The 25,818-nt window shown below is 44.5% G+C and overlaps 1 protein-coding gene and 1 pseudogene across 2 annotated transcripts; both read right to left on the reverse strand.

The window, feature by feature from the left end:
* Positions 1 to 20,160: 20,160 nt before the first annotated feature.
* Positions 20,161 to 20,527, reverse strand: LOC309560377 (small ribosomal subunit protein eS26-like). The gene has a single exon (XM_082264008.1). The coding sequence runs from the start codon at positions 20,519 to 20,521 to the stop codon at positions 20,174 to 20,176; it is 348 nt and encodes a 115-aa protein (XP_082120134.1). The 5' UTR covers positions 20,522 to 20,527; the 3' UTR covers positions 20,161 to 20,173.
* An 89-nt stretch (positions 20,528 to 20,616) lies between these two features.
* Positions 20,617 to 21,491, reverse strand: LOC309560521 (annotated as a pseudogene). The gene has a single exon. The product of its transcript is annotated as an uncharacterized misc_RNA (transcript).
* Between the last annotated feature and the right edge of the window lie 4,327 nt (positions 21,492 to 25,818).

Here is a 25,818-nt window from a genome sequence, read left to right on the forward strand (position 1 = left end):
ATGGGCAAATTTTATGCTAAGGGTCACGCCGATGGGCACATTTTATGCTAGGGGGCACGCTGATGGGCAAATTTTATGCTAAGGGTCACGCCGATGGGCAAATTTTATGCTAGGGGGCACTCTGATGGCCACATTTTATGTTAAGGGGCACTCTAATGGGCATATTTTATGTTAAGAGCAACACTAATGGACACGTTTTGTTTTGCCCATCAGTGTGCCCCCTTACAAAATGTGCCCATCAGCGTGCACCCTAACATAAAATGTGCCCATATCAGCGTGCCCCCTAACATAAAATGTGCCCATCAGAGTGCCCCCTAACATAAAATGTGCCCATCAGCGTGCCCCTTATTTTATGTTAAGGGTCACGCTGATGGGCAAATTTTATGCTAAGGGTCACGCTGATGGACACATTTTATGTTAAGGGGCACTCAAATGGGCATATTTTATGTTAAGAGCAACGCTGATGGACACGTTTTGTTTTGCCCATCTTTCTGAGTCATAGCACAGACTTCAGATTCGGACCTCGGCCCAAAGAAAAGTTTAGCGACCGGACCTCCTTGAATTCTAATTAATTACCCCTGGTCTATCCTGTATATATCATCTGCTGTCCTCACCACCTGTTACCATACATGATCACTAACCTATCTGCATTCTACCTATTACCATCTACTACTCTCCTGAACATTTCTATCAAGTGCTTATCATTGCTGTCACTGCTCACACCTGTCCCTTCAGCACATCACCTCCATACTGTCATATACATCCCATCACTCCAGGAACATCTTATTGAGTGTGTGTATATCTGTATGTTGAAGCAGACAGGCCCACAGTGATGAGTCTGGAGAGTTGGATCTGGTGTTTCAACACATCTCTACATGACTACTGAGTGGAGATTCTGCAGCTGCAAATCCAGCTTACTATAAAAACGCAGGAGCATTACACCTATCAGCCTGCCAAGTGTCTGCTGACTGTGATCTGCCAACCTGCTAAGCATCTGCTGCCTGTGACCAGTCAGTCTGCCAAGTACCTGCTGTCTGCGTCACGATCCAGCCTGCATCCAAGTACGCACAGACCTCACATCTGCAGCCTTCACCATCTGAACTTCCAGGCACTCGTGCCACTCCAGGCTTCTGTGCCTCCTGTTTGAATTATCAGGGGTACTAGGCCGGAGGTGTAAGGATCGCCTTCCTCTCCACATCAGGCTCCATCTCCAGGTACGTGACAGGTGGCTGGCTTGGTGTCACCCTGTTGTGGGTGGCTGCCTTGGTGTCACCATGTGGTGGGTGGCTGGCTTGTTGGAACACTGTGGTGGGTGGCTGGCTTGGTGTCACCCTGTGGTGGTTGGCTGGCTTGGTGTCACTGTGTTGTGGGTGGCTGGCTTGCTGGAACACTGTGGTGGGTGGCTGGCTTGGTGTCACCCTGTTGTGGGTGGCTGGCTTGCTGTAACACTGTGATGGGTGGCTGACTTAGTGTCACCCTGTTGTGGGTGGCTGGCTTGCTGGAACACTGTGGTGGGTGGCTGGCTTGCTGTAACACTGTGGTGGGTGGCTGACTTAGTGTCACCCTGTTGTAGGTGGCTGGCTTGCTGGAACACTGTGGTGGGTGGCTGGCTTGGTGTCACCCTCTTGTGGGTGGCTGGCTTGCTGGAATACTGTGGTGGGTGGTTGGCTGGCTTGGTGTCACCCTGTTGTGGGTGGCTGGCTTGCTGGAACACTGTGGTGGGTGGATGGCTTGCTGTCACCTTGTTGTGGGTGGCTGGCTTGGTGTCACCCTGTGGTGGGTGGGTGGCTGGCTTGGTGTCACCCTGTGGTGGGTGGCTGGCTTGGTGTCACTCACCCTGGCCTGCTGAGGGTGGCTGAATAGCTGGAACACTGTGGTGGGTGGCTGGCTTGGTGTCACCCTGTGGGTAGCTGGCTTGCTGGAACCCTGTTGTGGGTCGATAACTGGCTTCTGGCACCCTACTGTGGCTGGCGCCCTGGTGGGTGGCTGAGGTCAGAGCCTGTGGGTGGCTGGCTGGCACCATGACCAGACTGCAGCTGGCTGCACACGAGGCTGTCCAAGGCATGAGAGGCGGTCTCAGAAGGCAGAATGTGCGCAGCGTGCCGGTGGAGAATGACGTCACATGTGCGCTGCACACAATATCAGCAATATCGGTAACTTCCGGGGCCGATTCTGATATATCGGAAAATGCATATCGGCCCTCGATATATCGGTGTTGCAGATAATCGGTCGATCCCTAGACGAGAATGCTGCTCCATATACACAGTACATTGAGTAAGCATTGTTACTCTAGGACAAAAGTGTGTTACTGGCAGGATCACCAGGTAAAAATAAATAAGGGAAAAGCCAAAAAAAAAAAAAAAAATGGAATGCAGCTGCATTACCAAAGCCTTGGTAAACTGCACTATATTAGATTTTTGGTTTAAATACACTTTAACGCATGTCTTTTGGTGGAGATGTCAGCCTAGCTTAAATTTTTTCTCCAGTAATACATTATATAATGGAACACAGCTTTTTAAGATGTCATCTTTATCAGGAAATAACACCTTAGCAATAGAGATGGGCAAACACACCTCCAGTTCAGTTTGCGCCAGAACTCTCGAACACAAAAAGTTGGCACCCGAACAGTGAACCCCATTGAATTCTATGGGACCTGAATGTGAAAAATCAAAAGTCCCCATTTTATGCAAGTTATTGGCATAAAACGAGTATGGGGGCCCAGCTACTGCCCTGGGGATCAATGTAAAAAAAAAAAAAAAAAAACTTTTAAAAAAGGATGTTTTTTAAAGGAGCAGTGATTTTAATTATGCTTAAAGTGAAACAATAAAAATGAAAAATTCCTTTAAATATAGTGCCTGGGGGTCCTCTTAGTCTGTCTGTAAAGTGGCGCATCTGTACTGTGTATAGAACCTGCTGCAGCAAAACTGATGTATAAAAAATAAAAAAATTACATTTAAATTGATTTTCCCTGCAAGCTTTCTTTATTTTGTAAACAACAGCTTGGGGAGCTAGTCTGTATGATGAGGCTACAATTTAGCGCACTCAGAACAAGATTAGAGATTTTTTGGATACATTCTGGTGCCTCTTTGGATTAGAAATTGAGAATTGGGAAAACATGGACTTTACTGGCACAGTTATATAAAATATAACATTTATTGTTGACAATTAAAATATAAACACATAAATGGCAAATAATTGCCAACACTTACAGATAATCAACACAAGAAAAAATAAGGTAGGTAATTTCCAAACTACCACATTATACAATGCAATTGTAGCTGGAAATAGACACTGTGACATTCACCATAATGTAAGTATCCCCCAAAGGGAGGAAAAAAGAGATACCACCTCCCCTCCATGGAATTAGTGATGAGCCGAACACCCCCCAGTTCGGTTCGCAGCAGAACACCACGAACAGAGGAAAAGTTTGAACAAACGAACCCCATTGAAGTCTATTGGAGTCGAACCTCGAAAATCAAACAGCCTCATTTTGAAGGCTTAAATGCAATTTATTGCCCAAAAAAAGTGTATGGGGGTCTGGGTACTGACCTGGGAAACATGTAGCAATGAAAAAGAAGTTTTTAAAAATGATCGTTTTTAAAGGAGTAGTGATTTACTGATTTTATGAGGCTTAAATTGATACTATAAAAATGAAAAATTCCTTAAAATATCATGCCTGGGGCGGTCCCCTGAATATGCCTGTAAAGTAGTGCATCTCTATGATGTATGTAGCCTGCTGCAGAAATACTGGCATTTCTAAAGCAAAAAATGTCATATACAAATATATATACAAATTTCAAATGGCATGTACTTGTCATACGGGTGCATAAAAATTGGGCCTTGGTTGTTGGTGGTGCCTGAACACCATAACCCCTCGCAGTTACTCTTGCTGGGCACAGGAACGGGCCCTGCTGCTAAAAATTCCATACAAATTATGAAATCGCACGTACTTGTCATACAGGTTAAGAAAAATTGGGCCTTGGTTGTTGGTGGTGCCTGAACAACCCAACCCCTCACAGTTACTCTTGCTGGGCACAGGGTCAGGCCCTGTTGCTAAAAATATTCCATACAAATTTGAAATTGCATGTACTGTACAGGTGCCAAAAATTGGGCCTTTGCTGTTGGTGATGCCTAAACACCGTAACCAAGCCCTTGCAGTTACTCTTGCTGGGTGAAGAAACGGGACCTGCTGGTAAGAATTCCATACAAATTTAAAATCGCATGTACTATAAAGGTGCCAAAAATTGGGCCGTTGGTGTTGGTGGTGCCTGAACACCGTAACCAACCCCTGACAGTTACTCTTGCTGCACGCAGGAATGGGACCTGCTGGTAAGAATTCCCAACAAATTTGAAATTGCATGTACTATACAGGTGCCAAAAATTGGGTCTTTGCTGTTGGTGGCGCTTGAACACCATAACCCCTCACAGTTACTCTTGCTGGGCACAGGAACGGGACCTGCTGGTAAGAATTCCATACAAACTTGAAATCGCATGTACTTGTCAGTTTTCCTAGAGGTGCAGAAAAATTGGGCCTTGGGTGTTGGTGGTGCCTGAACACCGCAACCCCTTGCAGTTACTCTTGCTGGGCGCAGGAATGGGCCCTGCTGATAAAAATTTGAAATTGGCAAAGTTCAAGTGTTGTATGTGTTCTTATGAGTGATGTAGTAGGGGCACAGTGCTGTCATCTGACCTGGCCAAGGTTGGGTGGTGGCTATGCAAACTAGCTGAAGTGATGGGGACCTGGAAGGTTAATATCGGCAGGAACTGAAACTAAAATTGGGCTTTGGTTGTTGGTGGTGCCTGAACACCGCAACCCCTCACAGTTACTTTTGCTGGGCGCAGGAATGGGACCTGCTAGTAAGAATTCCATACAAATTTGAAATTGCATGTACTTGTCATACAGGTGCCAAAAATTGGGCCTTTGGTGATGGTGGTGCCTGAACACCGTAACCAACCCCTCGCAGTTACTCTTGCTGGGCGCAAGAATGGGACCTGCTGGTAAGAATTCCATACAAATTTGAAATTGCATGTACTATACAAGTGCCAAAAATTGGGCCTTTGCTGTTGGTGGTGCCTGAACACTGTAACCAAGGCCCCGCAGTTACTCTTGCTGGGTGCAGGAACGGGACCTGCTGGTAAGAATACCATACAAATTGGAAATTGCAGGCACTATACAGGTGCCAAAAATTGGGCCTCTGCTGTTGGTGGTGCCTGAACACCGTACCCAAGTCCTCTCAGTTACTCTTGCTGGGTGCAGGAACGGGACCTGCTGGTAAGAATGCCATACAAATTTGAAATTGTTTATACTATACAGGTGCCAAAAATTGGGCCTTTGCTGTTGGTGGTGCCTGAACACTGTAACCAAGGCCCCGCAGTTACTCTTGCTGGGTGCAGGAACGGGACCTGCTGGTACGAATTCCATACAAATTTGAAATTGCATGTACTATACAGGTGCCAAATATTGGGCCTTTGGTGTTGGTAATGCCTGAACACCATAACCAAGCCCTCGCAGTTACTCTTTCTGGGTGCAGGAACGGGACCTGCTGGTAAGAATTCCATACAAATTTGAAATTGCATGTACTTGTCTTACAGGTGCATAAATATTAGGCCTTTGGTGTTGGTGGTGCCTGAACACCGTAACCCCTCACAGTTAGCAGGGCACAGGGACAGGGCCTGCTGTTAAAAATGACATACAACATTTAAATTGTATGCACCTGTCATACAAGTGCAGAAAAATTAGGCCTTGGGGGTTGGTAGTGACCTAAACTAAAAAAATTGTTGGAAGCTAGCAGAATAAAGGTAGAGGAATAGGATGGGCAGCATACACAGTCTTCAAGGGATGACAGACCCCTAGCAAATTCAATCAGTTACATCAGCATCAGGGGCTGGTTTATTTTGATAAAAGTCAGCTGGTCAACAGAGTCTGTGGACAGATGCACTCTTTTGTCCGTCACAAAGCCTCCAGAAACACTGAACGTCCATTCGGAAAGCAGGCTGGAAGCAGAACAGGCCAGTAGCTCCATTGCATATTGAGCAGGTTCTGGCCAATGGTCCATCCTCAAGACCCAGTAACCCAGTGGATGCTCAGCTGGAAAGGTCTCTAAGTCTGCTCTTGCACCTAGATAATCATGCACCATATGATGGAGATGCTGCCGATGGTTGCTTAAACCTAACAGCCCTGGGTGCTGCTGAGGACTAAAGAAGTGTTTAAAGGCATCGGTCAGCCGGGCGCCTTCTCCACCGCTCCTCCTTTGGCTTAACGATGCCTCAGAAACATGTCCAGAGAATGTTGACCTCCCAGTGTCTGGAAAGGTGGTACACAAATTTTTTTCAATTCCTCCTCAAGATGTTTCATCCTCTGCTCCCTCTGTGAAGGCAGGATGAGCTCTGAAACTTTACCCTTGTAACGTGGATCAAAAAGGGTTGCCAACCAGTAATTATCCCCCTCCTTGATAGCACGAATCCTGGGGTCCTTTCGCAGGCTTTGCAGAATCAGGGAGCCCATGCAACGTAAGTTGGAAGAGGCATGAGCTTCTGAGTCCTCTGGGTCACTAAGGATGACATTGTCAGCAGGAGCAACCTCTCCCCAACCACTTACAACTCCTGGGGTTTCTGGTAAATCAAAACCATCCCTTGAAGACTGCTGTATGCTATCCTCTACATCCATCCTGCCGAAATCCTCATCCTTCTCCTCTTCCTCCTGTGTGTTTTGTGGCCCTGCAGGAATGATATCTGCATAAAGGGGGCCTTGTGAGGAAAGGAAGTCCTCCTATCTTCCTCCTGCTGTTCTGCCTCAAGTGCCCTGTCCATGCTTCCATGCAGCGTGTGCTCCAGCAGATAGACTAGAGGGACAGTGTCACTAATGCATGCATCGTCCCAGCTCACCATCCTTGTGGCCTCCTCAAATGATGACAGGACAATGCATGCATCCTTTATCAAAAGCCACTGGCGTGGTGAAAAAAAGCCAAGCTCCCCTGACCCTGTCCTTGTGCCATACTCACACAGGTACAGGTATTGATGGCTCTCTGCTGCGTGTGCAGCCGCAGCAGCATTGCCAACATTGAGTACCACCTAGTGGGCATGTCACAAATGAGGCAGTTGGTGGGCAGGTTAAATTCCTGTTGAATGTCAGATAAGCAAACACTGTCATTGAACGAATGGCGGAAATGGCCACAGACTTTTCTGGCCTGCCTCAGGAGATCTTGGAAGCCCGGGTATCTGCTCAAGAAATTATGTACCACCAGATTCAGAACATGTGCCAAGCATGGAACATATGCCAAGTGTCCCTGTCGGAGGGCGGAGAGAAGGTTGGTGTCATTGTCGCATATAACCATTCTTGGCTCAAGCTGTCCTCCCGTCAACCATCTCTTAGCCTGCCCCTGCAGAGCTGACAGAATCTCTGCACCGGTGGGACTCCTATGCTCTAGACCAGTGTTTCTCAACTCCGGTCCTCAGGGCACACTAACAGGCCAGGTTTGCGAGAAAACTGAAATACATCACAGGTGATATCATTTGCTGCTCAGTGATTGCAGTACTCTAGTCTGGATCTCCGCAAGGTGATGCTTAAAATCTGGCCTGTTAGTGTGCCCTGAGGACCGGAGTTGAGAAACACTGCTCTAGACAGACCAACTGAAGCACAGCATGGCATCTTTTAGCCTGACTGCTTCCGTAGCCCCTTGAATGCTTAGGGAGCACTGCTGCTTCAGAGGACAATTGAGCAGAAGAGGACAATTACCTGATATGATGTAATCAATTGCCCCATAGATGAGCTGTGCTGCTTATAGGATGTACGCAAGTGACCGATTAACTCCCTTAGCGGTAACCCCGAGCGTGACTCGGGGTGGTTTTTTTCATGCTAGGATCTGGGTAGATGTGCAGAGCCTGCAGTGGGGTTCCTTACCTTCTCCTGGCGATCCAGTGATGATCTCCCATTGCTGTGATCGCCGCCGAGATCCCCGCCACTCGTCCGTCGCTCTGATGACTTCCTGATTCCGTTCCCTGAAGCAGCAATGGTGCATGGGAGCGGAACTGGGAGGGAAATTCAAAAGTTGCACAAAACACAAACACATAAAAAGGAGGTGATACCGTGTAATCTCTATCACCTTAGTATCAGAAAAATATCAAATATTATAAATTGTAAATTATATTATTAATATATATTATATATATTATAATATTTATATTTTATAATATATATATATATATATATATATATATATATACATATATATATATATATATATATATTATATATATTATAAATTATGAATATCAAAAAATTGTACCGCTTTTTGTACATAATTCCTGACATAATCATACCGCCAGGGAGGTTAACAATACTATCACTGATATGTAATCAATAGCCCTATAGATGAGCTGTGCTGCTTATAGGATGTACGCAAGTGACCGATTAACAATACTCTTAATGATATGTAATCAATAGCCCTATAGATAGATAGGGAAAGATGTAATGGGTATACAGTATACGCAATGACCTGATATGATGTAATTGATAGCCCTATATATAGAGATCTATGTATGGTATATGGTCTATGATATGCGCTACTAAATATACTTCTCCCTATCTGATCTCTGAACTTGTAAAAAGTACAAATCTCTCTCCCTCCCTAAACCGCTAGGAAAGTAGGAATGTCTCACTGCACTGTCTGACAAACTCCAAAGAAACTATTCTCTCCCTGCCTCAAACACTTTCCTATCCCTCCCTACACTGCTAGGAATGTCTCACTGCACTGTCTGACAAACTCCAAAAAAAAGCTATTCTCGCCCTGCCTCACACGCGTTCCTCTCCCTGTCCCCTCGCCTGCACAAACACACTACACACTGCGGCTGCGCGGGCAGCCTTTATGTAGTGTGGGGCATATATTGGCCCCTGAGCCATAATCATGGCAGAGATCATGTGATTGGCCAAAGCATGAGGTCAGGGTGCATGGTTTGGCCAATCACATAACATGCGGTGCACGCACAGTGCATTATGGGGTCTCGAATTTCCCGCGAAGAAGCACATTTGTTTGTCATTCGGCGAACTATCGAACGACCGATGTTTGAGTCGAACTTAGCCTTGACTTGAACTCGAAGCTCATCCCTACTGGGGATCTGTAGGTAGGATGGTCACAGATGTCAAAAGCAGACGGAGTGTGAGCTAGGCTGACTTGTTTCGCAGATATGCTTCATCTGGAGCTCTGGTTCATCACTCTGCAAAGGTGCTTACAAAAAAGGTAAGTCGAGGGGGGTAATTAGAGGAGCCAACAAGGTTAAAATGAGATAGACTTGTTAAAATATCTGCAAAAACGTTGATTGTTATCCAACTGGACCTGCAGTTAAGTATTGTAGGGGATTGACCATCTGTGGCTTCTGAGAGACCACTCAATAGTCAAGGATGGGGAAATACCGACCTTTTTTGGAAGCACCTTTGCAGAGTGATGAACCAGAGCTCCAGATGAAGCATATCTGCGAAACATGTCAGCCTGGCTCACACTCCGTCTACTTTTGACATCTGTGACCATCCTACCTATAGATCCCCAGGAGGGGAAGTGTTATCTCTTTTTTTCTCCCTTTAGGGGATACTTACATTATGGTGAATGTCACAGAGTCTATGCACATCTACATTTGCATTTTATAATGTGGTAGTTTGGAAATGACCTACCTTCTTTTTTCTTGTGTTGATTATCTGTATGTGTTAGCAATTGTTTGCCATTTATGTATTTATATTTTAATTGTCAACAATAAATATTATATTTTATATACCTGTGCCAGTAAAGTCCATGTTTTCCCAATTTTCTAATCCAGATGTTAGGATGTGGCATATTTACATGGTATAGATGCCCCCAGTTTCCCGCCACATGGTGGTGTATTTCTCTGCTTTCTACAACTGGTGCCTCTTTGGCGGACTTTGGATGGAAATAACACATTTTTGCACCACAGTGAACAAGCCTCATGTGAAGAAGCCAAATTATAGTAAACTCAGGCCAAGATTAACAATTTTTTTTTAGATAAAATCTCGTGTGGGGAGAGCGCATGTGCGGATGACTGAGGCTGATACATTCCTAAGGCGCTCCGCGCACTCACAAGCAATAACTACCAGATTTGTACTCACTAACACAGATTTAGCCAGATTTGTGAACAATATTTTAGAGAAATAGGCCTTTTGTGTACATAGAAAAAGTCTTAGATCTTTGAGTTCAGCTCATGAAAAATGGGGGCAAAAACAAAAGTGTTGCATTGATAATATTGTTCAGTGAAGTTTATTACCTGCCTAATACTAACCAAATTGTGTTTTACATACATATTCGTCAGCACACCAAGGATCTTGCACAGCACTCCGTAGAACCTTTTTATTGCAAAAGGATCACATTAGGATAGGTGCAACGTTTTGGAGTCGCACAGGACCCCTTCGTCAGGCAAGTATTTTTTCGCTCCCTATTACAGTCTATGGCTCCTGAGTTTGAGGGTGGAAGTTAACCCAGAAGGTGGCTGTAATATAGCCTTAGACCTTATAATAGATAAATCTCACTCTGTCTTGCTCACATCCCCTTCTAAGCAAAGTTGCAAGTTTGCACAATTGCTTTATCACTACGATCTAGTAGATGCATGGAGGGAAGCCAATCCCACCTCTAGAGATTATTCCCATTTTTCAAGAGCCCATAATCACTACTGTTGTATAGACCATGTGCTTTTTTTCTCTGGACTATTACCTAAATTACATTCCGCTAAAATACTTTCTACTTCCTGGTTGGACCAGGATCCTGTGATGTTACAGTTTTGGGATCTGACAACCAGGATAGCAAGGTCACATTGGCGCTTGAATGAATCACTCCTCGGTTATTAATCTTTCTGTCTTGATATTTCTGACTATTTGAAAACTTACTTCGAAATAATGAAAGCAGGAGATACCTCTTTTGCAAATAACTGGGCTGCACACAAGGCTTCTGTTAGAGGGTTCTTTATTCATTTGTCCTCTAGAGTTAAAAAAGCTTGCGATGAGATGATTTCTGCCAAAACTAAAAAATATGAAGCTCTAGCTACACAACATAAATACTCCATATCCCCTGATTTATTCACTAAACTTGAACAATCCCATTTAGAACTCAACATCTGTCACACCATGAGAGCCAAGAAACAATTACATTGGACAATCATAAATTCTTTACTTGGCATGATCGCCCAGGATCCTTGCTAGCAAACAAGCTCACCCTTAGACATTCACATTGGGCATTTCCTAAAATTAGACTATCGGGAGGCCATATCTACCAAGACCCCAAAAGATCCTTCGAGAGTTCCACAAATTTTATGCTGATCTATATGGACAATCCCGGGATGCTGCTCCTTCATTTATTAGAGACTTTCTGGGGAACCTGCCTCTCCCATCTGTTGAGAAGAACCATACAGACCTTATGGACCAGCCTTTCACCTGTGAAGAGATTTGTAATACTATGAAAACATTATCACTCCATAAGTCACCAGGCCCAGATGGTCTTCCTAACATTTATTACAAAAAAATCTCTGAACAGCTGGCCCCACATCTGGCTCTTTACTTTAATTCCTCAAGGGATGGTGGAGCAGTCCCTCTAGATGAAAATAAGGCCCATATCAGCGTTATTCCTAAACCAAATAAAGATACTACTGATGTCCTTAATTAACACTCAATCTCATTAATAAACTACAATTTAAAAAATTCTTAAAAAACCTGGCCTCTCGCCTTACACCTTTTTGGTGCAGTATATCCATAAATATAATTTAGGATTTATTGTAGGGCGCTAAACGGTAGATCAGATTCTTAGGTCTATAACTTTGATTTCAGCTGTACGTACCAATTGGGATGCTCCTATCACTTGGGAACTTTTCTTCTTTCATTAGATCTAAATTGGAATTACCTGTTTGTTACTTTAGAGACCTTGGGTTTCGGCCCTACATTTCTTTCCTCACTGAAAACTTTGTATAGCTCTCCATTAGCCCAGGTTTCCATTAGAGGTTACAAATCATCATCATTCCCTATTAGACATGAGATTAGACAGGGCTTCCCACTCTCCCCTTTACTTTTTGCATTAGCAATTGAACTCCTGGCTATGGCGATTCACGCATAGCCTAACATTAATCATGGTTTAGGTGATCCTGGGGACAAATTCTTCTATCAGTCCTTCTGATTATAGAATCCCACCAACTGTCTAGGCCTAGCTACAGTCCCCTTATCACCTCTACTAGACAAATTGCTCTCCCGGCTGTTAGGGATAGCAGTGACATCTAGGGCTGACACCTCTGAGCTTGCCACCCCCACATCTTCACCCAACATGGCAAATCTGTTAGGGTGCTCAAACCCAGGGCTTGGGTTCCTTTTCTGTGAGCCCCTACAACTCCCTCTGATTGTATTAAGCCATCTTCCTACCTGATAATCCTGACTTACCCCTCCACCCTCCCCCCTTAACCCCACAAACCACCTGCTCAGTGAGCAGAGGACCCTTTTCAAGTTTGTCAGTTCTGCCCAATGTTGCAATTTGCTCCTCCAGATCTCTAATGTGAGCTTCCAGAAGGGTAACTCGCTCACACCGGCAGCACTGCACAAAACCTTCAATCTTACTAGCACACATTTTCCTGGTTACAACAATAATACAACTAATAGAAAATTTCAGATGTTACATACTGGTCAGAAGACTCCTGTTATAAGCTCCTGTTTTAAACTCTGGTTTTTAACTCAACACTTAGTCAAGGTCCACTTGGACAGAGATCCAGCAAGCAAAAAGGTGGCAAGCTCAGGAAAGAGCAAGCTCAGAAAGGACTCCTGAAGAAATTTAAATAGGACCTGAAGCAACTGTGACCAATTAACCACTCCCCTTAATTAGTAGACTGAAGGAAGGAGGGAAAGAAAGAAAAAAAAGGCTATTTAAGAAATGACAGAAAAAAGAGTAAAAAAAAATCCCCCCCCCCCCCCCCCCAAAAAAAAAACTGCAAGCCCCTAAAAATGCAAGTGACAATCACCAGCAGTCAAAAGCAAAACTGTTTATCACTTTCCACTCAAATTTCCCACTCTTCAGCCTCCAAACAGCAAATTTGGCAATCTGACAAGCTTGAGGCTCTCATTTCTTTCCTGATTTTGTTTGATACCATGCTCAGGGAGAGACCACCGGTTAAGGAGCGACTGCGGAGACATCCTACCAGATTGGCACCTACGTTTTCTTTCCCACCCATTCCTCTCTCACCTCCCACGCCTCCTGGAGATGGGGTGTCTGGCTGTGAACCCATGCAGCTGGGATTCACTCACCTTTCCAAGGCTAAGCGGGCCTTTAGGAGGAGAAAGGGCCAGTGCCTGTATTTCAGTCTTGGTGGGCTTTTACTGAAATCATGTCTGACCCATCTGCTCACACCTAAGGTCCTTTCAGGGGCAGATCTTAGGTGGAATTTCCTCATCCTTGGTTTCCCATAAAGATAAACCGCTTAACACAGTTGTCTTTCCCTGGGCTGGGGGTTCGGTGGTTACTGGGCATTGGTAGACTCCATTGCTGGCGGTTATTTTATTGACAGTACGTTTGCTACTGCGAATTCCATACCCTTGCAGCCTTGTGTTTCTCCACTAGTTATCAAGGCGATTGATGGTAGACCCCTGCAACCGGCACAGGTTACCCACGAGACTGTTCCGGTTGATATGGCGATAGGGGCTGTTCACAGGAAGTTGACCTGTTTCCAGGTTATTTCGTCTCCACACTACTCCATTGTTTTGAGGTACCCTTGGCTTCAGAAACACAATCCAACCTTTAAATGGCAGTCAGTCAAGATGCTCTCTTTGTCTCCACAGTTTGGCGCTGTTTGTATCCGTGGGCCTGTTAAGGTACTTTCTGTGTTGCTACTGAATATTGTGAGTATCAAGATGTATTTAACAAGGTGTGCGCTGGTACTCTTCCTCCTTATCGGGGCCTCAATCGCATCACGGTCAAGAATGCATACCCGATTCCATTGATTACTAAATTGTTCAACCGCCTCAATCGAGCGACGGTCTTTACCAAGCTTGACCCAAGGGCCACGTATAACCTCATAAGGATCAAGGAGGGTGACGAGTAGAAGACCGTGTTTAATACCAGAACTGGTCATTAAGATTCTCTGGTAATGCCCCTTGGCTTGTGCAATGCGTCCGCTGTCTTCCAGGAGTTCGTCAATGATGTATTTTGTCATATGTTGCAGCAATGCGTGGTAGTCTATTTGGACAACATCTTGATTTACTCAGACTCTACTGAATCATACTACCTGGATGTCAGACTGGTGCTGCAATGGTTATGTGAAAATGGGCTTTTCTGTAAGCTTGAGAAATGTGAATTCCACCTGTATCAGGTTGCCTTCTTGGGCTACATCATTTCTGCTGAGGGGTTTTTCATGAATCCTCAGGAGGTTTTGGCTGTTCTACAATGGCCTCGCCCCAGTGGCCTCCGTTCCATTCAGCGTTTCCTTGGGTTTGCCAACTACTATCAGGAATTTATCAGGAACTTATCCTCTTTGGCCAAACCTATTTCAGATCTGACCAAGAAGGGCAGCTATTCCCACAATTGGATGCCTGCTGCCATCCAAGCTTCCGAGGCCCTCAAGTCTACTTTTGCTTCGGCTCCCATTTCGACTCATCCCAATCCTGGTTTGCCCTTTGTCCTAGAGGTGGATGCTTCTGAGATGGGAGTAGGCACCCTCCTGTCTCAGCGTCAGACACCTCATGGACCCCTACTTCCTTGTGAGTTCTACTCCAAGAAGCTGTCTCCAGCTGAATGCAATTACAAGATTGGAGACAGAGAGCTCTTGGCATTATCTTGGCTCTCAAAGAGTGGAGAAACTGTTCTGTGGTTCTGTGGTTCCAGTTTTCATTCTCACTTTTCTCCTTTTAACTATATGGTCTCCTATTTGCCCAAATCCAAGAATGTTAAAGCTGATGCCTTGTCTCGTTAGTATTCTGAGTTGTCCAGGGAGGACCCCGTGCCAACACCGGTCATATCTTCAGATCATATCCTGGGTGCCATCCACACCAACTTAACTTCTCCTCTTGGGGACAAGATGGTGGCTGCTGAACCTGATGCTCCCACTGAGAGACCTGCTGGCAAATGTTTTGTACCTGTGTTGCGCATCAGACTATTGCACACGTACCACAATTCCAAGACTGCCGGTTATCCTGGTAAGTACCAGATGTCCTGGGCCATTTCCCGTCAGTTCTGGTGGCCATCTCTCTGCACTGATGTTGCTGCGTATGTGGCTGCTTGTTCGGTCTGTGCCCAGAACAAATCTCCTCGGCACCTTCCTTTGGTCCTATTGTATCCCATTCCCAATGGGGAGTGTCCCTGGTCTCACCTGGCCATGGATTTTTTTGTGGAACTTCCTGCATCTCGGGGTTACATGGTTATCGTCATGGTTGTCGACCGGTTGTCCAAAATGTGCCACTGTGTTCCGTTGAAGCGGCTGCCTACCGCTCAGGAGCTTGCCTCAGGGTTTGCCAGGAAGGTCATCCATTTACAAGGGTTGCCTAAGGAGATTGTCTCGGACCATGGGAGCCAGTTTGTCTCCAGGTTCTGGTGCGCCTTTCTTTCCCAGTTGGGTATTCGACTCTCCTTCTCCTGGGCCTATTATCTGCAGTCCAATGATGCCACTGAGCGTTCCAACCAAGCTCTGGAGCATTTTCTCCACTGCTATATCTCTGACCATGAGGACAATTGGGCTGATCTGCTACCCCGGGCGGAGTTTACCAGAAACTCTGCCATCAATTCCTCTTCTTCTATTCATGGCCAATAATGGGTTCCAACCCACTGTGTTGCCCGAGTCGTTCTCGCCACAGGACATCCCGGCTGTGAAGGATCATCTTTGTGCCCTGTTTTCTTCTTGGGTGCAGATTTAAGAGTCTTCACGGGTCTCTGCACAGCTTCAGAAGCTCCAGGCACCGGAGACCGGAGAGGTTTGTCTGCCAGGTCGGGGAGAGGGTGTGGTTGTCAACCCATAATCTCAACTTCAGAGTGCCCACTCTGAAACTGGCACCTTGTTTTGTTGGGCCTTTTCGCATCCTCTGTAAGATGAACCCGGTGGCCTATGCCCTTGGTCTTTCCCCTTGCATGCATATCTCCAGTGTCTTTTATTGGTTTGCAATAGCTATACTTCTTCACTTCCTCTCCCTCATCCCATTCCTGTGGGCAATCATGAGGACTATGAGGTTAGCAGCACCTTACTCGTCTGTTCTGAGGTCAGGTTCAATACCTGGTGCACTGGAAGGGTTATGGTCCTGAGGAGCGCTCCTGGGTTCCCTTCACTGATGTTCATGCTCTCGCCCTACTCTGCGCTTTCCATGCTCGCTTTCCTCAGAAACCGTTTTTTTGCTCCGCGGAGGAGGGGCCATTGAGGGGAGGGTACTGTCAAGGTCTTTCCTTGCCCTCTTGTTGGCAGCCATCTTGGACATGTGCAGACTGTTACCTCTGATAAACTCTGATTGCATCATCACTTGCCTGCTGCCTGGCTGTCGCACATTGATGATGCTTCACACCTGACTATATCTATCACCTGATGGGTCGCAGTCCTTGCCCTTGTGTTTGTGCTCCAAGGTGCAACTCTGCTAGCAGTCTTCTGTTCTCCGTGTTTCTCCGTGTATGACCTGGCTTGGCTGATGATTCTCCTGGCTCTCAACTCCGCATTGACAGACAACCTGGCATCGGCAGACTACCTGCTTCTGGACTTTGCCCCCGGCTTGTTCCTGTTCTCTCTTCCTCACTCTTGCTGGGTGTTTATTGTTGTTTGCTCCAATGAACTGCTTTATTTTACCTGTATCCCCATGTGGTCTGGTTTCCTGGCACCCTGACAGGGTGTTGGTGGTGCCTTCACACTGTAACCCTATAGAGGTACTCTTGATGAAAGCAAGAATTGGCCTTGCTGTAAAAATTTGAAATTTGATGCCCCTGTCACACAGTTGTGGAAAAATTGGTCTTTGGGTGTTGGTGTTGCTTTCACCCCATAAACTTCTAGAGGTACTCTTGATGAAAGCACATATATTTAGCCTTGCTGTAAAAAAGGTAAATTTGATGTGCCTGTCAAACAGGCACAGAAAAATTGTTCCTTAGGTGGTTTTTGTGCCCATGAAACCTATACCAAAACATTACTTCAACATAAAATCAACACCCACAAAGCTAGGCAGCCTGGACAGTCTTGCAGAGATTAGAGATCCCAATAACACTTATTCAGCGACATCGGCATCAAGGTCTTTATAGCTGCTGCTAGACTGATTCAATTTGACAAATGTCACCCGGTCAACGGAGTCTGTGGACAGGCACACTCTCTTATCTGTCATAAATCTCCGGCAGGACTGAATGCCTGTTCTGAAATCATGGGGGTCATACAAAATACTAGAAGCAGTAGTTTTTGTTGTGGGGTGTATTTATTCTTGCGTCAACTAATTTGAGTAAAACTGAAGATTTTGCAATCCAAGTTATAATATTAACATTACTTTCATGTAATGAGCTAAACAAATGTTCTCTAGAACTCAGTTTTGTCAAAATGTTTGAAATTGTTCTTGTATTCATTGAGATATTGTATAAAATCTTACTTTTCAAAGGGGGTTTACTCATTTATGCTGGCAAATGTGTGTGTATATATATATATATATATATATATATATATATATATATATACACCGTATTTATCGGCGTATAACACGCACCTCAAATTTAGGAGGGAAATTTTAGGAAAAAGCTTAAATTTGAAATAAACAGCATTGAACTCAGAACTTTTTTAATCAAATGTAACCTTACCAGTGCCCTTGAATGCAGCCTCATCAGTGCAGTATTCATAAATGCAGCCTTGCCAGCGCAGTGTCCACCAATGCATCCTTGCCAGCACAGTGTCCATCAATGCAGCCTCGCCAGCGCAGTTTCCACCAATGCAGCCTCGCCAGCCCAGTGTCCATAAATGCAGCCTCGCCAGTGCAGTGTCCGTCAATGCAGTCTCGCCAGTGCAGTGTCCACCAATGCAGCCTCGCCAGAGCAGTGTCCACCAATGCAGCCTCGCCAGCGCAGTGTCCATCAATGCAGTCTCCCCAGCGCAGTGTCCACCAATGCAGCCTTGCCAGCGCCGTGTCCACCAATGCAGTCTCACCAGCGCAGTGTCCATCAATGCAGTCTCGCCAGCGCAGTGCCCACCAATGCAGCCTCACCAGCACAGTGTCCACCAATGCAGCCTCGCCAGTGCAGTGTCCACCAATGCAGCCTCGCCAGCGCCATTGCACAGAGCAGTGATATATTTTTTAAAAAAGGTCAGGCAGTGCTGAGAGGCAGAGGGGGTGGGTCGGGCCAAGGAGAAGGGAGGACGTGCGGCCGCTGTCATCTGAAGTCCCGGCACCTATGATAGACGTCACACATCCTGCGTCCGGGCATTGGGCCACTGTGCTGTCTATCATAGGAGGTGGGACTTCCTATGACAGCACATGCTTGTCCTTCCTTCTGCTCGGCCGCCCCCCCCCCCCCCTGCCTCTCAGCGCTGCCTGCCCTTTTTTTTTTTTAAATACATTTTTATTGAAAGTTTTAAAAATATAATATCAGTCACATTACAAGTAACAACGCAGTGACATAGAAAAAAAAATACAAAGTGAAGGGCATAGATAGATATGATATATAATGCACGCAGTAGTAATAAAACATGTATTGAGTCAAGACAATGGTTACAACTATAAAATTAGGAGTGGATTTGGCGACCCCCCCCCCCCCAGCACCCCAAATGGGAACATCTTGTTGCAGGGAGGGAGATGGCTCGACACACCCCCAGTAAATCACTGATTGAAACATCAGGAAAGCAGTATAAGGAAAAGCTGCATCTGTAAATTAAACATTCAAAACATAGTAAAATAAGTGCACCAAGGTTGCCAAGCCAGCTTGAATTGTTTCTGAGAACCATAGTTTGACGCCATTAATTGTTCATATATATAGATCTCATGGATCTGATTAATTACTTCCTTGGGATCAGGAATTACACTTGTTTTCCAGCATCTCATTATACTTGCCCTAGCAGCGAAGACAAAAAATATGGAACGCTTCACGAATTTGCGTGTCATCCTTGCGCAGGGGCCATGCTAATCTTTTCTGTATCGTTCCAATTTTAGTATATGTCCTGCCGAAGCAAAGACCTTTTTTTTTTAATATATTGGTGTATAACTGTTTTGCCTAATAAAAGAGTGTTTTGAACCACTACTTCTACGCTCACTATCATACAAGATAGGCACAAGTTAATAAATGGCAAAACAATTGATTAAATTTATTGTAATAATAATAATTCTAACATTCAATGATTAGTTACAGAATCAATAGATATAGCAAAGAATTAGCATCAATACATCACCGGATATTGTAGCATCCCCCGTCGCCTCTACGATTGGGGGACTCAAGGCACATCTTGTGTCTTCAGAAAAGTCCAGATTTTTCCCAGAGAATCCCATTTGTTTATACCATAATTCTGTCAAGTCATTCTTGCCACGCATGCGTGATAAATATTTGCTGTGTAAGCAGCATGCATGGATATGCGCAATCCATAGATCCGGCGCATGGACGACTCATGCGGACATGCGCAATAACTTGTTTTTAATGTCTGTTCATTTAATTCCCACAAGACATATCTATGATAACAACAGGTTCCCAAACCTGAAGCGGCCTTGATTCCCATGAAATAATTTGATAACGGCTAGTTCTCACCAACAGCTGGTTCTCACCGTCAGCTCTATTTTGTCTGATAAAACACCCCTGGTTCACATGAAAATGGCATCCATTATTTGTTGAAGATTCAATTACTTTTAACTATTCACTCTCTCTAAATACAGCCATATCACAATCGGTCCTTAATTGATTCTTCATGCAATATACGATGCCATTACAACTTGGTTTGGTACAGAATAGTCTATAAGCCATATAGACATTCCATACTGATAATACAACAATAATAATCATTATAACTAATAGCGGGTGTATGAAAAAGTTCAGACCTTGTTGGGCCGACGGCGAATATCCCATAAATATATCCCACCAATGATGATTAGTGGCTTCTTCAATATCAGACCCAATCTTTTTCATCTGGTCTGCAATAATTGTTGTGAATCAACATGAGCAGTGATTGAACGATATAAATATTTTTTTTTCCTTTTTTAGCAGTTTATTGGACATCTGAGCAGATTTCCTTACAATGCTTTGGGAGGTGCTCTTGGAGGTGCACCCACAGGTCGGAACCTTGGTGGTGGTGTGCGATCCTTACATGCCTCACGAGAGCGGTTTCTGACCACCTTGCTGTGAATGGCGCAGCTAACACAGTAGTGCAGCTTCACATAAAGCTTAGGCAGTGCATATGAATCTAAGACACTAGCATCAGAGATATCCCTGACAGCTGAAGCCTCAATGATGTTTCTGATCACAACCTTCTCGGTAACTTTGTCCTTTTGGACACACAGGGCGCAGTTGGTGCACCGGATAGGCTGAGCATGCCCACGTCCCTTCTTGACACATACGTTGTTCCTTCTTTTCTTGGTCATCTTGGACTCGAAGGCTGCAAAGACATGATTTAAATATTTTATATGTCCTTCAACCTTTTTAGAATTTTTAAGGATATTTTCTAATTTAGTAAGTTTCAAATCCCATGATGGTACCTGTAGCGATATACCTTCCCAAATTTTATTAATGTGTTGTTCCTGTTCACCATATAGCACAAAGGTTTTGCCCTTGCACCTAATAGAGGTAAGATTGCGAAGATATCCGGAAAAAGGTACCAGCATACCCGGAACCACAGGTGTATTGCTAACCACGCATCTATTTCAACCATCATTTTAAAGGATAATGGCAAAATAGTCAATTTACATAAATTCACCGAATTCTGTAAAAGACAAGGCTCATATATGGTAGATTGTAATTTACAAATTTTACCCTCTAAGGATTCAATGCATAAGGACAAATCATGGGTTCTGTTTTGGTTATCAATATGTGTGCCTATCATCTGTGGATTCCAGAATAATTCTGCTCCTGGTTCCCCCAGAATCAAAGGCATCGCTATAAATTTACACATAAGCGCTGTTTTAGTGACATTATACATACTTAATTTTCACAAACAGTTTGTATCATTACAGACCATCTTTGGAGCTTCCAGGTGCACCCAAGCATCCTGGGGCATACTGGAGTTGAACACAGTCATCCATACTTGCTCATACTTGCTCCTGTCATAAGCATATTGCTTTTTTGTTGTTGTTCATATATAATCCGCAATGTACATACTGTCCATTTAACAAACTTTGTTATATTTCGATCAAAGCCAAAAGCAAAATCATTAGATGCATTAATCAAATTAAGCATTACAGTATCTACTCCAGCTGCTACACTATTTGGGTGGAATATAGTAGGCATCCACCATGCTTGAAGCCTTATCCCATCATTGATTTTACTGCCAGCATTATGTAGTCTATTAGCTAAAGTCTCTATATCAAAGCCGTTCAAAGTTCCAGTTAGTGACCCATATCCTGTAGATATTGGTGCTCCAGACCACATATAACTATTAAAAGTAATAGTTAATATATCACATCCCTGTTTTGCCGCACATGTAAAGTTATCTTTTTGATTTTCTTTGGTACTATAGACCCATCCCCATGATCTTTGGGTTTGTTAGGTATTCGTCACTTTAACGCCGGAAGTCCAGGCTTTTGCTCCAAATGAGGCCAACCACACGATATTAAGGATTCAAAGGCATATGACATGTCTTTCAATGATTTATAACAGAAACAGTACATAAATCATTCTCGCAAATAACATTTTTCTTGCGCGATATATTCACATTTTCTGGTCTCATGATTAATAAAGTACGGTCTTTTCCTACAGCTATCACTTCAGCCGGTTCAGGTGGTCCTGTCTGTTTTTGAATCCATATTTTTGCCCCTACATTAATAGTGTTAGTAGAACCAAAACTAACTGTCAATGTAGTAGGTGCTTCTCCTTCTTTCATTTGAGTAAATACAAAGGAATCAACAATAACTGTGCTATTCTTCCTTGAGCTGAAACGATCCATGGTTCCGGTCCTAGATTCGCTAGAATCACTTTAATCTCACCTTGATAATCTGCATCTATAACTCCTCCAAGGACCACCACTCCCTATGTGTCCCATCCATCTTAGCTTTGTTCAGTATTAGGACCGCTGTATTATAATTATCAACTTCATCTTAATCTAAACTAAAACCATATTACAAGTTTCCTCAATAACCTGTATTTTACTTCCAACCAAAACATTGTCCAGATCAAAAAAAATAAAAAATGATATCTATATTATTAATAAAATTGTTTCCACTAACAAAGGATATTTAATATGTATTATTCTATACTGTATTCACTTTTCTCAACTTAACCTTCATTTTACCATTCTGTTTGGGAAACAGATTCAAAATAACCGTGATCACATTGTTTATCATTAGAATAAATAACCCCGCACATAATGATATGATATACATGTAGTCATATCATGGGTGACCTTGCCAGATATCACTAAAGTCTCATCCCATTACATTCCCTTCATGAACAAGAGAAAAGGGAGGGGGGGTCACGTCTGCACAGAGCCAACATGACACACACACACAAGATGTAGAACTAAGAGTTCCAGCATTCACACACATACACAATTATCTCTCTAAAATTGCTTACATTTTTCCCATTTGTACACAACACATGCATATCATTCTCTCACTTTCTTTTACCTTATTTCCCTGCTTAACCACTTACCGCCCACCCGCCGTCATATGACGGCGGGACGGTGCGGCTATTATCCTGGGCGGACGTCATATGACGTGACCCAGGAAATGCAGGGCAGACGCGCGATCGCGGGCGTGCCGCCGTGCACTGCCGGTGTCAGCGTGTCCCCGGGACACAGCCGCTCACCGGCAGGGGGGAAACAGCCACTGGGCGTGGCTGTTTCCCACGTGATCGGCTGTGTTCCAATGACACAGCCGATCACAATGGAGGCGCCCGGGAGATGACCGCGTATGCGCGATCGGGAGCGCGCAGCGCGGTCATGTTGGTGGCACTGTGTTCCGTAGGAACACAGCTGTCACCGGCAGTAGTAAACAGTCACTGACAGTGACTGTTTACTATGTGATCGGCTGTGAATCCATTCACAGCCGATCACAAAATGTAAACAAAGAGCAGTAACTGACTGTTACTAGCTCTTCTCCCCTCATACAGTTTCCAGTGTGAGGGGAGAAGAGCTAGAAACAGTGAGTTACTGCTCTGTGTACCTGCAAAAGTAAAATCACACTAATAAAGGTCCCCACACAGTCCTCAGCCCCCCCCCCCCCAATGTCACCTGTCACCCAACAGTCACCTCATCAGTGCCCAGAAATTGACACCCATAACGTTCACATGTGAGCGCGATTTCCGCCTGCCGAATCTCGGTAACATCGCGCAAACATCGCATGACGCCCAAAAAAGGTACAAGAGTTTCTTTGGGGCGTCATGCGTTGTTTGCGTGATGTTACCTCGATTCGGCAGGCGGAAATCGCAGCAACATCGCACAGCATTTGGGGTGCTATTGCAAATCACGGGCAACGCACAGGCGTCCCGCCATTTGCAATGATTTCTGGATCACGGGCAGAATCACAGTGATTCTGCCCGCGATCGCTAAGCTCACATGTGAACGTAGCCTAAAGTTCACCGGTCACCAGAGACTGCCATCAGTACCGCCGTGCACCATCGCCCGTCACCTGTCACCCATCAGTGACCATCGCCCGTCACCTGTCACCCCATCAATCACCGTCACCTGTCACCCCATCAGTCATCGTCACCTGTCACCCCATCAGTCATCGTCATCTGTCACCCTATCAATCATCGTCACTTGACACCCCATCAGTGATTGTCACTTGTCACCCCATCAATCATCGTCACATGTCACCCCGTCAGTGATTGTCATCTGTCACCCCATCAATCATCGTCACTTGTCACCTCATCAATCATCGTCACCTGTCACCTCATCAATCATCATCACCTTTCACCCCTTCAGTCATCGTCACCTGTCACCCCATCAGTCATTGTCACCTATCACCCCATCAGTCATCGTCACCTGTCACCCCATCAGTCATCGTCACCTGTTTGCAATATACATGCAATCACTTACTGACCGCCTAATGACTATATGCGTCGGCCATTAAAAGCTAAATACTGGGGTTATGGCAGCAGATAGCCCCCATAACCCCGGTATTTTTTGAAACGGCAGGCGGTCGGCTTTCAGATAAGGGTGGTCCCAGTGGCGGATTCGCCGCGTAATTACCCTTACGGTGCAGGGGAAGAGGTGCCCCCCCCCCCTCCTGCCGCGTCCCAGACGTTTTCCCAACTTACCGGACCCACCGGCAGCGGGGAAAACTATCCGGTCCCGGATACTCAGAGACAGGAAGTCGAGTGAGGGCAAGATGGCCCTCACTCAACTCTATGGTCTTGGAGGACCGGAGCTACGTCAAAAGACGTTGCCTAGCAACTGGTTTAAAGGGCCGCTTTTTTTTTTTTCTTTTTTTTTTTTTCCTCTTTCAACAATTTTTTTTTTCTTTTTTAGTGTAGTTGTGAGGTGTGAGGTCTTTTTGACCCCAGATCTCACAATAAAGAGGACCTGTCATGCCTATTTCTATTACAAGGGATGTTTACATTCCTTGTAATAGGAATAAAAATGATCAAAACATTTTTTTTTTAAACTGTGTAAAAATAAAAAAATAATAAATAAAATAAATAGGAAAAAAAAATTAAAGCGCCCTGTCCCCGTTAGCTTGCGCGCAGAAGCAAACGCATACGCAAGTCCCGCCCACATATGTAAACGGTGTTCAAACCATGCATGTGAGGTATCGCCGCGATCGTTAGAGCGAGAGAAATAATTTCAGCCCTAGATCTTCTCTGTAACTCTAAGCTAGTAACCTGCAGAAATTTTTAAAATGTTGCCTATGGGGATTTTTAAGTACCAATGTTTGGCGCCATTCTGTGAGCATGTGCAATTTTGAAGCATTGGGTATCTAATTACTCGGCGTAACATTATCTTTCACATTATGGAAAAAAAATTGTGCTAAATTTACTGTTTTCTTATTTTTTAGTTCAAAAAAGTGAATTTTTTTCAAAAAAATCGCATTTGGAAGACTGCTGCGCAAATATGGTGTGATAAAAAATATTGAAACGATCTCCATTTTATTCTCTAGGGTCTCTGCTAAAAAAAAATATATAATGTTTGGGGGTTCCAAGTAGTTTTCTAGCAAAAAAAATGATTTTAGCTTGTAAATACCAAGTGTCAAAAATAGGCCCAGTCTTAAAGTGGATAAATGGACAACTTTGTGTAAAGCGCTACTTGGATGTTAGGCCTATGTATGTGGCCAGGCTGTGAAAAAGTGTTACACATGTGGTATCGCCATACTCAGGAGGAATAGCAGAATGTATTTTGGGGTGCAATTTTTGCTATGTACATGCTATGTGTTAGAAATATTGCATAAATGGACAGCTTTGTGTAAAAAAAATGTGTTTTCATTTTCTTTCCACATTTTCCAAAAACTTGTGGAAAAAAATGACATATTCAAAAGACTCATTATGCCTCAAAAATTATACGTTGGGCTGTTTGCTTTCCAAAATGGGGTCATTTTATGGCGGTTTCCATTGTCCTGGTGCTCCAGGGCCTTCAAAAGTGCGATAGGTTGTCAGGAAATTATTTGTGTAATTTATGCTCCTAGAATGCCGGACGCTGCTACTTGGATGTTAGGCCTCTGTATGTGGCCAGGCTGTGAAAAAGTCTCACACATGTGGTATCGCCATACTCAGGAGGAGTAGTAGAATGTGT

This window comes from Pelophylax lessonae, assembly GCF_965119305.1.
Source record: "Pelophylax lessonae genome assembly, chromosome: 7".
NCBI lineage: Eukaryota > Metazoa > Chordata > Amphibia > Anura > Ranidae > Pelophylax > Pelophylax lessonae.

What these genes read in the sequence shown, in the direction of transcription:
- LOC309560377 (XM_082264008.1), bottom strand. Translation starts at nt 20,521, where the DNA reads ATGACCAAGAAAAGAAGGAACAACGTATGTGTCAAGAAGGGACGTGGG.